This window comes from Pollachius pollachius (genome assembly GCF_949987615.1).
Source record: "Pollachius pollachius genome assembly, chromosome: 2".
NCBI classification, from domain to species: Eukaryota; Metazoa; Chordata; class Actinopteri; order Gadiformes; family Gadidae; genus Pollachius; species Pollachius pollachius.
The window spans coordinates 29,506,788-29,522,779 of record NC_136935.1 but is presented as its reverse complement, the minus strand read 5'-3'; the positions used below and the strand labels follow the sequence as shown (position 1 = coordinate 29,522,779).

General features: G+C 43.2%; 1 protein-coding gene across 1 annotated transcript in view; it reads right to left on the bottom strand.

Moving 5' to 3' along the window:
• Positions 1-8,999, bottom strand: part of camk2d2 (calcium/calmodulin-dependent protein kinase (CaM kinase) II delta 2) — a gene marked incomplete at its 5' end in the record, with an annotated part of 46,092 nt that extends 37,093 nt beyond the window's left edge. Inside the window, 2 exons of the mRNA XM_079758893.1 lie at positions 5,916-6,010; positions 8,938-8,999. Of these exons, the coding sequence (XP_079615019.1) occupies positions 5,916-6,010; positions 8,938-8,999 (157 nt within the window). The remainder of the gene's footprint in view (positions 1-5,915; positions 6,011-8,937) is intronic.
• Between the last annotated feature and the right edge of the window lie 6,993 nt (positions 9,000-15,992).

The window sequence follows — 15,992 nt, the reverse complement described above, 5'->3', positions numbered from 1 at the left end:
CCTGTTGTCTGAATCAGCCACAAGAACTAGGCAGTGCTTATTACAACTCTGATTTTATTCCTTTAACATGTTGTTTTCTGATAAATCCTCAACACAGAGATAAGACATCAATGGGCAGCTGTCTAGAGACAACCTTCATGAAACACAGGCTGGACAATGAAGAATTGAGGAATGCAGAGACCGGCTGAAGAAGCAGACAACAGGAAGACAGAGAGAGAGCGAGGGGGGGGGGGGGGGGGGGGACAAAGAGGTTGATGTGGAGTTAAAGGGTAAGTCGAATCAATTGACATGATGAGCTGACAAGAAGAAGGACAAGCAGAAGACAGGGGCAGGGAGAAAAAAAGGTTGAGGAGAGATCAAGCACACGGTGAGGACAGATGAGAGGGAGAGGGAAAGGAGCGAAGAATGAGAGTATGCTCTCTAATTAAGAATGCCCTAGCTTCCTCTGCAAGGTACAATGCCCTAGTTAGTCTGACTTTACTTTTTATAAACCGTACGCACGCATGCACGCACACACACATACAGACACACACACACACACGTACGCAGACACACACGCACACTCACCTACAGACATATTCGTGAAGGATGGCGTGCACTAATAAGCCGTTTGGTTGGCAAGGTGGGTTAGCATATCGAGGAGGAGAAAAAACACCTTGCATTTGTGTGTGGGTGGGTGGCTGTGTGTGTGTGTGTGTGTGTGTGTGTGTGTGTGTGTGTGTGTGTGTGTGTGTGTGTGTGTGCGCGTCTAGGCGAGGAGAGTGAGTGAGTAAGTGAGTGACCAACGTTTATTTTTAGCCCAGAGCTACACAGTGTGTGTCACGTGATCTATCTATCCCCACTTCTTTTTCCTTCACTCCCTCCTCCCATCAATCCATCGCTCCGTTTCGCTTTCCAGCAGTCCCACTTCTCTCTCCCCTCCCACTGCCCTGCCTTCAGAGAGAGACAAGGCCTGCAGAGAGAGACAAGACAAGGCCTTCAGAGAGAGACAAGACCTTAAGAGAGAGACAAGACCATCAGAGAGAGACAAGACAAGGCCTTCAGAGAGACACAAGCCAAGGATTTCAGAGAGAGACAATGCCTTCAGAGAGGCATGGCCTTCAGAGAGAGACAAGGCTATTCCTTCAGAGAGACAAGACAAGGCCTTCCGAGAGAGACAAGGCCTTCAAAGATATACAATACAAGACCTTCAGAGAGAGACAAGACTATTCCTTAGGAGATACAAGACAAGCCCTTCAGAGAGAGACAAGCCAAGGCCTTCAGAGAGAGACGAGGCCTTCAGAGAGAGACAAGACTATTCCTTCAGAGAGACAAGACAAGGCCTTCAGAGAGAGACAGGGCCTTCAGAGAGAGACAAGAAAAGGCCTTCCAAGAGACAAGACAAGGCCTTCGGAGAGAGACAAGGCCTTCAGAGAGAGACAAAGACAAGGCCTTCAGAAAGACAAGACAAGGGCCTCCAGAGAGAGACAAGTCAAGTTCTTTAAAGAGAGAGACAAGAGATTGCCTTCAGAGAGAGACAAGAAAAGGCCAAGGTGAGAGAAAAAATGACATGGTCAGCAAAAACAAAGCAAAAGGAAAGGGAGGAGGAAGGGCAGACAAGAGCTATGGAGGTTCACTGAATGAGTTTATCTTCCCACACAGGCACAGAAACACAGGCATGCAGACACAAACACATGCACAAACAAATACACACATATATGCATGCACACACACCCCATTTAGATTAAGCCTCTCTTGTTAGTTGAGGTTTCAGCATCTCTGTTACCATGACTCCTTCGGATAAGGTATCTTAAAACAACAGCATGCCCCGTTACCATAGGAACTGTCCACTATCTTACTTCCAGAATCATGAATAAAGCAGAACTAAGCCAGGAACAATGGTGACACGATAAGACACTTAAGCATTTCAAATGAGTGACCATTTTCCTTTGAAATGGATTGCAAAAAAAAATATATATATACCATTCTTATGCACTCCAGATCAAATAAAGGTTAAATAAAACACAAACACAAACACAGACGGCACACAGACGCAGATAAGCACAAATGTGCAAAACCACCCACACAAAAAACCTGCCCTCAAAATGCACACTTAAACAAGCACATAGAGAGTCAAACAAACCAGGTCTGGCACAGAGAAATGCAAAGTGACAAAGATGGCTAGCAAACAGAGCCACAGTGACAGCACACTGACACTTGCATAGGGGGTGGAGAGGGCAAATATTCAACTGCTGAGAGAAATACTTACATGCACCAGCGCCCCTCCCCCAATAGTAACAAACATGCGCACACACACATGCCCAGGCACACACACACACACACACACACACACACGCACCCCCACTATCTATCTATCCGTCTGTCCGTCTGTCTGTCTGTCTATCTACTAGGCCTCAGTTTATTTCAATCACTGACGGCTGTTAATGAAATCCTGCATAATCAGGATTGCTAAACGAAGATTTGCGATGCCCTGACAACCCCCCCCCAGCCCCCCTACACCCCTCATCAAACTCTCAAAGCGTTAACCTATAAGCACTCGGCACACTGACCGTACTCAGTACTACCCCGCACACGTCTGCTTCTTAACATTCAGTCGTGCATCGAAATAGACATAACAATGTCACACGCTGTATGAGTGACTGTGTGTGTGTGTGTGTGTGTGTGTGTGTGTGTGTGTGTGTGTGTGTGTGTAGGTATTTGTTTGTGTCTCTCTGTGCAGCAGAGGGAGATGGGGGGGGGGGGAATGTGTGGAGGGTCATGATCTTGCCAAAGAGCAGGGAATCAGCGTTGCAATTCCAGGGCTTATCACGGAAAGAGGCTAAGACCATATCTGACGGAGCAGCATGCCTGGAATGGAAGACCTCCACGCCCCACCCCCACCCTGCCTCCACCCACGCATGAGGGGAGCGAAAGCAGCGACAGATGGAGAGATGAAAAGAAGCCAGAACGAGGCGGGGAAAGAGGAAGAAAAGAGGAAGCGTGTGTGTTTGTGTGTGTGTGTGTATACGGGTGGATGTATGTTTGTTTGCGCTTGTGTGTGTGTCCCATAAATGCCCGTGTGTGCGTGCACACTCGTGTGTGTGAGCAATGTGCACGCGTTTGTGCAATGAGATAACCCCTTGCAGTATTTTTAGGGGAAACCTATCCCAGCATGCAATGGGGTGAGACACAGATCCCCTATTGCTGAGGTGTCTATTACCACCCCAGTGATCCATTGAGGGGGAGGGAAGAGCCCAAGGTAGGAGAGCAAGGGGAGGGTTAAATCACAACTTCTGTGACCATATAGATGAAGAGAGACATCTTTCTATCGAAAGTCAAGTCAATTTTTTGCCCAGGAGATGTTTGACACAGGTTTTAGCACCTCAGTGTATCTGAAGCTTGAAAGTCGAGAGAGATTGCAGGAATAATGACAGAGAGAAACAGGTAAAAAAAAAGGCAAATCTGATAGATAATTGATCAGTACAAATTCTGACAATCGATGAATCAATCTAAGAATGCATTAAGTCAAAAAGTAATCATAATATTGGCTGCTTATAGCATCAGAAATTCAAACAGTTGCTTTCCTCTATTTCGGGTCATTCTAAAAACAATACGTTAGCATCTCTTGGCCGCTTGTCAGAAACATAGAGCCATTTGAAGAAATCACAGTGCTGTGCTAACTTAACGTAATGGGCCTCTTCCATTATGGATATTGTTCTATGAGTCATTGATCCACCAAAATAAAGAAGATGAAAGAATGGGCATCAACACAAAAAACAAAACAGCGGTTGCAGTCCTGTTGTGATGTCCTCTCAGCGCGGACAAGGTCAGAAGTGAGAGAGGGATAGACTGCGCTGACGGCAGTGGTGGAGGTGTGGAGAGTGGGGACGGGGGGGCAGACCCCAGGGATACAGTGAGGGGGGTGTGTGATGCGAGGAGGGGGGGAGGAGGGGGAGGGCAGTTGGAGGTTTGTGTGAGTAGGATGGAAACCATTCGATCTCACAGCCTGCAAAGCAAAATGGACAAAGGAGACCCTCCAGAGAGGGGAGAAGGGATGGAGCGCTACCAGCGGGGGAGAGAGGCATGTAAAGGTTACGCGGGGGACTGGATGTGAGCTGGGAGAGGGGGCAAGAAACAAGACGTGATGGGTAGAACAAAAAGAGAGGAAGGATATGTCTTTGGGCTGGCTTAGGGTGAATCGTTCCACAAAGACTGGATGTCAGTACCTGACAAATAGAACACCTCGCAAGGGTAATATGTACACCCGCACTGGGCCAAACCACGCGCTTTCTTTTATTAAAAAGAGAAAATGCCAACGTCTCCACTTCCCTTTGGCACCTCCCTGTCTCCCTGTCTCTCTTTAATTGTTGTGCTTGATGACAGTTTCGGTATGAGACGCGACGCAGTGTTTGGATAATAAGCAGTGCCACGTTTTTGCGTTCCTGCTTGTTAACGTCAATAATCATATTTATGCTGCCACTTAGAGTTTCGAGTTTCTGTGCCCCTACTTTACCGTTGTATGAGCCCCTCACGTGTTTGCACTTGTCAGCTTGACTACATATCTGCGTCCTCACATCATAAACCTACACAAATGCAAATGCTTGTTGGAGCACTTTCCCCCGGTGGCTGCTGGTGGTCTACATGATATCGAAAGGGATTGTATCGCAATAGAGAGAGACTGTTATCTAGGAACTCAAATCACTGAGTCAAGTGGCCAAACCTTGACTCCTTGGACTTGCTGAGAGTTGTGTATATGCTGGTTTGTGTGTCGGAGCATCTCAGAATGTTTGTATGTGTGTGTGCATTTGTGTTTGTGTGACGGGTGTCTGCATGTGGGACATGGGTGAGTGTGCCCGTGTGTACGCGTGTGTGTGGGGTCTGTGGGTTCATGTGCGAATGCATGCGAATGCATGTGTGTGTGTGTGTGTGTGTGTGTGTGTGTGTGTGTGTGTGTGTTCGTGCACACGTGTGCACGTGTCCCAAGCCTGAGGCAACCAGGCCAGGGGCTACAATTACTGTGACGGATGTGAAAGAACTGGGTCGGCTTTGCAAGAGATTTGCCCACGGGACGACAAGACCAGCCAGTGTCCTGAATCAATAAGAAAATAAGCATGCACGCGCACAGATATAACCTCACACGCCAATGTAGACACCCACTCACACACACAGACAAATGCATGCCCGCTTACACATATGTACAGACAAATATATTCACAAAGCCAACCTGCTTCCATATATATATACATACATATATATATATATATATATATATATATATATATATAAATATATATATATATATATTTATATATGTGTGTGTGTGTGTGTGTGTGCATTCATTCAAATGGGACAGACACATCATTGGCACAGTGAAAATAGCTATGCTCTTAAAGACATCAGATTGATATAGCAAATGAGAAAACCAACCAAGAAGTTTCCTTGTATTATCTGACACATTGAGTGAAATAAACAGACACAGCTTGCTAGTTTGCCTGAACAAAAATCCATACTCAGATATAAATTAAGAAACTCTGTCTGTCAAATGATTGGTTTTCTCTTTTTCCATCTCCTATGCTGTTACATGCTATCATTTCCTATGTATCTGACCCGTATCTCTCTCTCTCTCTTTGCTCACCATCTAACTCTATCCGTCCATCTCTCTCTCTCTCTCTCTCTGACACCGTCTCACTATCTCACTCTCTCACTCTCTCATCCCCAGAGCCTATTCCTGGGGGCAGTAATGTTCACAGCTCATCCTCACGTGACTCAATGTCACTTGGCACATGTTGGCCTGCATGTGTGTGTGTTTGTGCTTGTGTGCTTGTGTGTATATGAGTGTGTGCGTGTGTGTGTGTGTGTGTGTGTGTGTGTGTGTGTGTGTGTGTGTGTGTGTGTGTGAGTGTGTCTGCGTGTGCATGCCTGTGTGTGGTACCGACCTCTGGCAGAAAGCTTCTTGGTGTTGATTATTTTGGCAGCAAACTCCTGTCCAGAGGAGATCTTCACGCACCTTCTGACCACAGAGAAAGCTCCCCTGAAATACACACACACACACACACACACACACACACACACACACACACACATGTTAACAGGCCTATAGAGCATTCTGACAGGAACACTTTGTTTTCAACACTCTAGTAGCCTCAACATCCAGTTTCAAGTCAAATGGATGCGATGAAATGTTATCCTGATGACAGTCAGGGTTTTGGAAGTCCCCATCGCCAACCATTCGTCCTTCTGAAACACAATTTGGTTTATGATATTGCATCACAGCTTAGCTGCTCTCCTTCTGCCTTTTCAGATGGCACGTCTCCGTACGAGCACATGTTTGCTTGCCATTCACTGGGCGTTATGTTTCAATGGAAGACACAAGGAAAAGCCTTTGCTACCATGTCTCAGTCACTCGTATTCGTAAAAGAAGATCAAATCGAGAAAGAGTTATCGAGGCATGAAATCACAAACACACATACACCTCAACACCCGTCTGTGCACAATAGCACAGGAACGGAGCCCACCATGACCATGAGGCTGAATTAATGAGAGCGGGGTTTATGTGTTCAGGGCCAGGGTGCCTTATCGTCTGTGGCATTCATGTAGATCCAGGATGTGCAACACATGTACGAGGCTGGGCCTCAGCCATGTGAAACTAGGTCAGCTATGTTTGAGAGAGGAGCAATGCGCTACATCTGCGAACACGGCCATCCAGCAGCTCACTGCAGCTCTTCCCCCGTCCAGATGCTTGCCGCTCTGCCGTTCCTGCTCTGCTGTTCCTGCTTTACTCCGTTTTTTTTTCTCTGATAGCTTTTCTCTAAAATCTCGTTGAAGCACAACATCATAAATGTTAGATAGATGAACGCATGCTACCATGCCTGCCTATGGAACTTTGTTAAAGCGGGGCATGTGGCCATGTAGGGTACTACAGCGTTATGGTCTGCTCAATGGGGATCTGGGATGGCAGGGTGTCAGATGGTGCGGAGAGATGCCAGGTATAAAGTCAAATAAAGTCACACTGGATGATCCACCTGACAGAGTTTGAAGAATCCCTGAGCATACTACACTGGGAATTGATAACTGTTTTTATTTATTCACTCACTGTTTTATTTATACGAGATAGAATGTGCTGTCCCTTCGTGGGATGTGCGGTGTAAGGTTGTGATGGATTGTCAACTGAGTCTATGCACTCTCCCTATCTTTATCATATCATTTCAGTGAGTAAATGTGTGTATTCATCTCCAAACGCGAGATAAGATGCACAACACAGCTGTGTTCCAATTGATAATAATAAATTCCTGAAGCTTTTACTAAGAATTACTAAACACGCTTTAGCAGCATACTGTTCCAACTTAGCTCTAATGTAAAGGGATTTGGAGATGTTCCCGTGGAGCATTACATAAGATTCATACGCTGTAGGACGGTGTCCTTATGGCTGATGGCAGTGCAGGGCAAGCCGCTGACCCAACTAGGGTATATACTAACTGGACTGCGTTCCTTGCCCCGTTTATCCTTCACTTCTCTGTGTGTGTATGAGAAACAGTGAAATAACTTCCTGCATTTAAAGGGGACTGGTCGGATCATGGTGTAGGATCGATCAATAGGACAGAGAAAAGTACATTTGATTGTGGTTTTCGTGTAATTTTGTGTAACAAAAACGATAACAGGACTGTTATTAGAAAGTTTGTTTAAAATAGAAATATGAAATGATAGACCAGCATTGTTTTTCGGTAACTATCCCAGAAGTAAATTGTCAGTGTGACCATGTTGCAGGAAAGAAATGTGAATTACAAAAGTATTGTTTATAAAATCAAAATCCAATTCATGAATGGTTTCAGACAGGATTATCCTCTCATTAGATAACAATATTGTCTAAATTGACTTATTTTCATCTTTACATTTGTACATTCAGTTCACCCAATTTATGTTTAGTTACCAATATAAAAATAAATGTTTATTAATAGTGATCAGAACATGACTCATTTGTTCAACTTCATGTGTGGGAATATGGCTGTGCAAAAACCACAGCAATACTTAAGCAAATAATAAATTGTGTAGTGACACCGACAAGACAAATGTATGCTTGAGGGAGACCAAACCTCTCAGCCATCCTCACTGCAACAAGGCCTCCAGAACTTCAAGCTCCCAACTGGTACTTGTGTATTACTGTGTGCACTATAACTGAGGAGTGGGTGTCTTTCTGCATTTACTGAAAGTCAAAGGAAGCTGCAGGCTTACTCTGACCATAGGGTGGTAAATAGACTGCAGGTCAGACTCCCTCACCACCACCACCACCACCACAACCACCACCCTCCCTCTCTCTGTGTCGCTCAGGGTTAGGAATGCCTGTGCCTGATAATTGACCGCAACTCGGTGGTCGGCAGTGGAATCTGTCATCTCCAACTACAACGTTTGCTGTCGCATTAGGCCTAGTAGGACTACCTAATGTGTATTTCTGTCGCAGGGTCCAACACCTCACCGTTTCACACTGCCAGATGCATCCGTACTCGTTCTCAATTCACATTATGGAAGCACTCGGCTGGCGCTCAGGCTGCAGCTTGCATTATGCCACGGGCCTGTCGTGGATTCTGTGTCCAAATCCGTTCGATCCCCAAAAATCTAATAGATATAGGCCTAGGTTAAGCATTATTTATAGGAGCAAGGTCGTCGACAATAAAGGACTGGCCTTCGAACCAATCGGCTTCAGTAGGCCTACCGATAACCATTTATTGATCTATCGAAATGTGGCATATTCATATCATTTGCATTGTGTGCTTCATGATTAAACCAGCGAACATGTCGGACACGAAGCTGTTCTTACAGCAGCACCTGTTCTTACAACATCGCGGATTCCGGGTCCTAATCCAAGGCAATCTATTACATAACCGGACGACATTTCATACAATGACGATGATGCCCTAATGATGCAAATAAAATAAAAACACAAAAAAAATCATGCGTGCTTACTTTCCCAGTTCCTCGAAGAGCTGATATTCATCAGTAAATCTTGTGCAGATCGTTAATGCCATCCTGATAGCAAAGCTCGGGGTGCTCGGAGACGCGTTTAAGGTGCTCACAGAATCCCCTTCTTCAACGCCGCCCGATTTGTCCTGAACCTGCAAGCCAGAACGGAGGGATTCATGCAAAGCTAAATCGCATTGACAGGAGCACTTGGCAAGACGATGTTGAGGGAAGAGGTGTCGGTTTTATGGCTTCGAGCCGGACAGAGGATTTCCAGTGTTCTGCCTAGTATGGGGTTTTGTCTTCACATGCGGTGATTTGTCACAGATTCAGTCGCGTAGTATTTGGTTCATTTCCATATCTATCGTATGTACATCCCAAACTCGACTAGTCTCTGTGCGCTCATCAGACGCCGCACCGCCACATCTCACCCTTGCTGCGAGACAGGCCCCGCCCCCTCTGGAAGCCTCGTCCACATTATATTATTAGGATTCTTATCAATCTTATCATTATCATTATTATTAGGATGTCAAGATCCGGACTGAAACGGCGAGCAACCTATTGTAATGTTTTTGTTTGTTTGTTTTTTATTATATTATATGCAATCATTGTCCGGTTCTGGTACTATTTGATGATTGGTATCCCGTTATTGCGTGGTTTGTTTTGGTTTTTAACTTAAATTCTAGTGGCACTCGCTTTGGATTAAAGCGGCTAAGAAATGTCTATGTATGTCAGTTTATTTGTTGGTTTATGTCAGTGAAGATTGTCCTAGAAACCAAGGACATTTATCGTATTAATAAGGCATCTCCTTAACACTGAATGTTCACAGTTGGATCAGAACGTTAGCCACAGCTGCAGGTGCATTCTTGGGGAGTTCTATAGTTGTGGTCACTGCCGCCCACCATGCCTCATTTAAACGCAACCTGCAGCCAGTTCATAATCCAAACCTTTTTTAATGGTGCTTCAATCCCCCAAAATGATTGGAAAGTCAACAATTCAGTTTCAGTGATTGATCAGCATGTCGATAGCTTTGACTTAATAACAATGACTGAATAACTTGATCACAGTATTTTTGAGCGGTTATCAGATAAGGTGTTTGTTTTTTTAGGACGACCATCATGAAAATCATGGTTAGGCGATTACTGTGAAATAACATGACACAACTGATATGTGTCAACTTTAACTCAATGTCTGAAACATGAATCTGGGACATTTGGATTATGGGCAGATAAACACAGATGAATAAATATAGTTAGTGTGGTTGCAAAGCAAGCCACGCTAGTAATCATGTGTCTTGTTACATATTTTATAATCTTCCTATTCTTCCCCCTCATTTTGCGTGACTATCTAATCCTAGATTATAAAAATGTAGATCCTACAATAAAAAAAATGTGTATACTTTTTTAATTAGTATTTACAATATTATTATTTAGTATTAAAAGTGAAATGGGCAAAAACTCTAAAATCAACCACTCCAACGTGAAAACGTGAGAGTTGTCAAATGAAGTAGGCATAAGTAGCCCGGAAGTAAGGAGGTCTCCAAAAGGTTTGGTACTGCTGTTACCAGGGGGGCCTCTATAACTCAAGACCAAACCTTAAAGGTTTAATTGATATGCTGAAACTTTTTGCCTCAAAGACCCAAGTTTTTTCTGTACCTTTAAACTACTGGAAAATCTTGAAAGAATAGTGATAACCGACCCGTACACTCAAGATTTGGTAAACATACTACCTAATACTGCCTGACCTTATAGTATATTATCGGCCAAGTTATGGCCGATTTATGTGAACATATGATTATGCAAATGAGCTTCAGAGAGTCCCAGAGGCATTACATGTGATGTGCCCATCAAGGACCTGCCCCTTAGGTAATGTGTAAAGTTTGGCTTGATAGCTAACAAAGTTACGTCACAGGGTCAATCTCAAATGATCACTGTTGCAGGTGCTCATCAAGCTATGTTTTCAAATTGGAGGTCAATGGGGATAAAACGCTGACTTTAACAATTCTGAAGGGGAGCAATTCAGAGTTGTCAAAGTTGGTATACTTATAGAAACCGGACTTAAGCAGGCCTCCAAAAAGTAAAGTACCGCATTGGCGACAGGGGCGCCATAACTCACAATCAAACACAAACAATCTGCCCCATTATTAAATCAATCACAAGTCCGCTTCAAAGCAGCCCAGGGACTTGAAACTTAGCTCGCTTTTTAGCCTCGCTAGCATAAGTACGTCAGCACGCCCTCAGTATATCGTGCGAACGAGTTCACTTTTTTTTCAGAAAAAATAAATATTAAATTAAATTAACACCTTACTGATTATTTACAAAATACAAAGTTATTTTTGCTAAGGCCATCTGTCTACTCATTGCATGTATTACTTAACCTATTACTGCAGTATCACTTTGTTCAGGTCAACAGAACTTCCCTCCTCTTCTTTTTAAAAGTATATCCAGCGTAAGTGCTGGTTAGGCTAATTATCAGCTGCAAAGTAATTCCAGTAATTTGTCTTGCACTGATGGAAGATACGTCACACATTTACATGGAATTCTCATCCCAAAGATGACAGAATAAGAGGCAGTTGCCTTCAGCTTAAACAGATTTAGGTTTCATTTCATTAATTCAGTGTTGGATATAAATGAAATATTGTTTAACCATATGTAGGCCTATCTAGACCCCGTGTGACAAGACTGAAGGAGATGGGCACATATCATCGACAGCTGTCTCATTTCCAGGCAAGGTAGTAGGCTGCCACTAGAAATGTAGGTATTTGGTTGTGCCCTCCTGACACCTCAGTAAATCTTTGCTCGAAAATGTGATAAAACTACTGATTAAGTCGCTTTGTAGGTCTACTTAACGTTCACAACTGTAGCGCAACTTAACAATCAGCAAACCCCTCCGCAGTTGGCCATTTACATGTTATATTACGTCACCACCAATATTATCCAGAAGGTGGCAGCATTTTATTTAGATAGAAGAGAAAGAGATGTGTCAATGTGTTCTACATAATGGAATTAATGAATTACTATAGCACAATAAGTAAGGGATAATTACCGAGAGGCAGGGCAATATACAGTTTGATATGCCCGGCTCGTGGACGGCTTACCATCCGAGAAGTAGTCAGATAACCTTCCACGAGCCGGACATATCAAACTGTTTATTGCCCTGCCTTGAGGTGATTATCCCGTTTATTCTACTTCTTGCTTGCCAACATAATAAAACAATTTAAATACTTTAATAATTATGCTTTTTCTTATTCGTATTGCATGCTTATTAAATGTATACTCTGTTTGAGTTCATCTCCCTCAAAAAGTCAGTCCCCTTTAATTACGATCGATCAAACATGTTTTGGACACCTCGAAGGGCATTATCCCGCTTATACCATGGTCACTTGCCAAAGAAAAGAAATTAAGATCATTTATATTTTCATGCGTTTTACAATCAAAATATAACGTTTTTCACATGCCATAATTTAGTTTCCCTGGTAACGCCTGAGGGTTTGACTAAAACCTGGAACAATCATTACCCTCCCGTAAGGCTCTTATGCAACGGAAACGTTGTTCACTCCTCCAGTAAATGGAACAGACCTTAGCTACGACTTGGCAACGGGAGGTATCCTAGTCCGCTGAGCTATAAGCCAGAGAGCTAACATTATGGATTGTACATATTTATAATTCGAAATTCGTCCCAGCCTTTATACCACAGATACTCTAGGGTCTATAGCATATAACCGCGTTGTCAGATTACAGTTTAATTTATTTTTCACAATTTCTCGTTTTGAAGAATAATCAACGCGCCATTCGTTTCAATGGGAATCGCGACGGTCTATACTTTCAACCTAAAGTTTACATATTTATAATTTGAAATTCGTCCCAGCCTTTATACCACAGATACTATAGGGTCAATAGCATATAACGCGTCTTCCGATTACAGTTTAATGCATTTTTCACATTTACCAGCTCTCGTTTTGAAGGCTTAACAGACAAGACAAGTACTCCAAAAAATACGAGCGGCGTATTGATCTACTATTTGATGACACTGTGCTCAGTCAGCAGCAAGAACCGACAAGTCAGCAGGCAAACCTGCCGGGTTAATGCCCTCCTCCCAGCCAATCAGAATCAAGCATTCTTAAATGAAGTAGAATAAAACTAGATAATGCATTTCCTGCAGAAAATGCGGTGAGTGCTGAAGTGCAAAGTGAGGATGACAATATATTTTAATAAAGAAACATAGTTTAAGACGTAAAGAAATGTAAAACAGTGTAAACATGCACACCATTTAAGAAAAACTGACTGACGCTTAATTACATTACCTGAAGAAGCAAAGTGCTGAAATAAATTGTTACAAAAGCTGAAAGCTAAACTGTAATACTGCCAAAGCTGGAAGATAGTAGTAGTAGTGGTCCTAGCTGTAGTAGTAGTAGTAGTAGTAATGGACTGGTAGTAGAAGCTGAAGTAGCCTAGTAGTAGTAGTAGCTGAAGTAGTGGTAGTAGTAAAGATATTATTATTTTTTTTTTTTTTTTTTTATTTATATTATTATAGTAGCTGAAGTAGTAGTAGTAGCTGAAGTAGAAGTAGTAGCTGAAGTAGGGGGGGTAGTAGTTCATGTAATCCTGTATAGTTCCAAAACACGCCGCACTGCCATGTTCTTCTATGGGACTGACAGCAGCGGTTGCAATATTGAATGGTAAATATAAATTTAAAAAACACATACCCAAGTACTTTTCTGACTATTGTTGCATATTTGTAAATGTCAGTTTTACATTTGGAGTGGTAGGGTGACAACTGAAAGCTACTTAGACGTTTTTAAGTTTAAGGGAAAGCGTCACGTTCGTGTTAGCATGGGTAGCACTAGGCTACTGGCTTTAGTGGCTTAACCTTAACTTTTACCTTACTACATCTGTTCTGAAATCAAGACGATTCAAGATGTTATTTTTTGCGCAACTGGACTACTGGATTTCCTTGATTTTGCTTGTAATTCCGATTCACTTACCTGTGGTCAGAGAGAATGAAAATGAATGAAATAGTATTATTTTTATTAAACAATGAGTGAGACAACAAGAATCTGTGTGTGTGTGTGTGTATTGTGTGTGTGTGTGTGTGTGTGTGTGTGTGTGTGTGTGTGTGTGTGTGTGTGTGTGTGTGTGTCTGTAACCCAGCTGTATTTTTAGTCAGCTAATTCTTTCCTGTAATATCATGGAACTGGCTTTTTCAATTGGAGCCCAAGCCCCACCAAGTGACTATCTCCATGAACTTACGGCGAGGGAGCTCAACATACGGCGGGGAGCTCAACCAAGGTTCATACAAAGATACACCTAACTACTGATGAGTCTGAGCCCCCTAGCAACAAAGTGCTAGCTTTGTGTGCGATGCTCACACTAGGGAGCAGCTTGACGAAAGAATCAGACTGTTAGAGGCTGAGCTAAAGAAGAGTGTCCCTACTCAAAATGCCAATCTCCCCAGAAAAGATAGAGCAGGGCGAAAGTTCTCACAGAAAGTGAAAGGCAGCACAACAGCTCCACCACTCCAAGCCGTGCCCACAGAGAATCTCACTAGAGCTGGCAGGTTTTGTTACAACTGTGGAGAAGAGTCACATATGATGCTGCAATGCACAAACCAAACTAATGCTGTGCTAGTGCAGAAGAAACTTTGTGAGAGACACCAAACTAGACAAACCCAATGTCCACTAAGCCACCAACAGACAAGCCCCCAGCCAAATCTGTCTTTAAACAGATAAGGGCTCCTGCTGTGGGACAAGCAGGAGCTCAGTGTCAAAACTAGTTTCCCTGTTTTGAGCCAGTGCATGCATGAACCCCCAAATGTATCAAAGACTTTTCAGATTCCAGCAGGACATGTTGGAGAGCCTTGTGATAGTGAAGCATGGTTAGCTGGAGTCCAGTGCAATTGCATAATCGACACAGGGTCACAAGTAACAATCATATCCCAGTCATTTTATTCCCGTTACCTTTCCCACAGACAGTTATTCTCTATTAAAGCTGCACTAAACATTGAAGGTACAGTGGGACAAAATGTTCCATATTTGGGCTATGTTGAAGTGGATATGCAGTTCCCTAAAGATACATGTGGCACAGACCAATGTTTTCACATCCTAGCTTTAGTAAGCCCAGACCAGTTGTTCTGGACCCTATTCGTCGCTGTATTTTCATGCCGAGGCTTTTAATTTATCGAGCCATCTTTATTTGTTAGTACTTCCGGTTGGACCGGAAGTGACCATCCCGGAAGTGATTCCGCTGACTACTTCATACGTTAACGCTAGAGAAATCGCATCTTCTGCCTTCTTAGTCTTGCTAGCTGTATATTCGCAATGTTTGTAAGTACTGCAGCTTGTTAGGTCCTTAGCAGCATTAATTTGGTTATTGGATCATAGATTTATGTGATTGATGTACCATTTTATATGGCTCCAGCTATGTTTTCCAGATCTGTTTATTGCCTGTGGAGAGATACAGTAAAGCTCCAACTATCGTGCACTTAGTTATTGCAATATGTTATATTGTGTTTTGCATTTGAGTGCATCCCGTTTTGCAACTGATATATATTTATGTTTGTGTTTCAGTTTCACTCTTTGAATTTGAGTAAACCTTCCTAATCGGCACCATGCTTCTTGGAGTTATTCATCATCAATTAGTTTAGCTGAACTGGATAGTGGGATTGCTGCTCAGATCCACCCAGACCAGTACACCAGTCATACAATGAAAAGCATTCTCTTCTTGTAGGTACTAATGTCCTACGTCCAATGATCCAAGACTGCATTAAGCAAGGTGGAACTAAGTTCCCAAAAACCCTTCCTATCCAGGCCAGCTTGTTAATGGCTTATGCAGAGTGTGATAAACAGACTGATTTTCAAACAAAAGACGCCAAAGTCCTGCGTGTAAGGCTCAGCAGCAAAGGACCCATACGCTTGAAGCGCGGCAAGCTTTGTACTTTAAAGGGCGTCTGCCACAATAAACCCGGTGAGGGTGAGTTCCAAGCTCTTGTGGGTGGTTCTCTCTTGTGTGATGAAAGTGCGGTCCCTGATGATCTGGAAGATCCAGTCCCTGGGCCAGATGAAT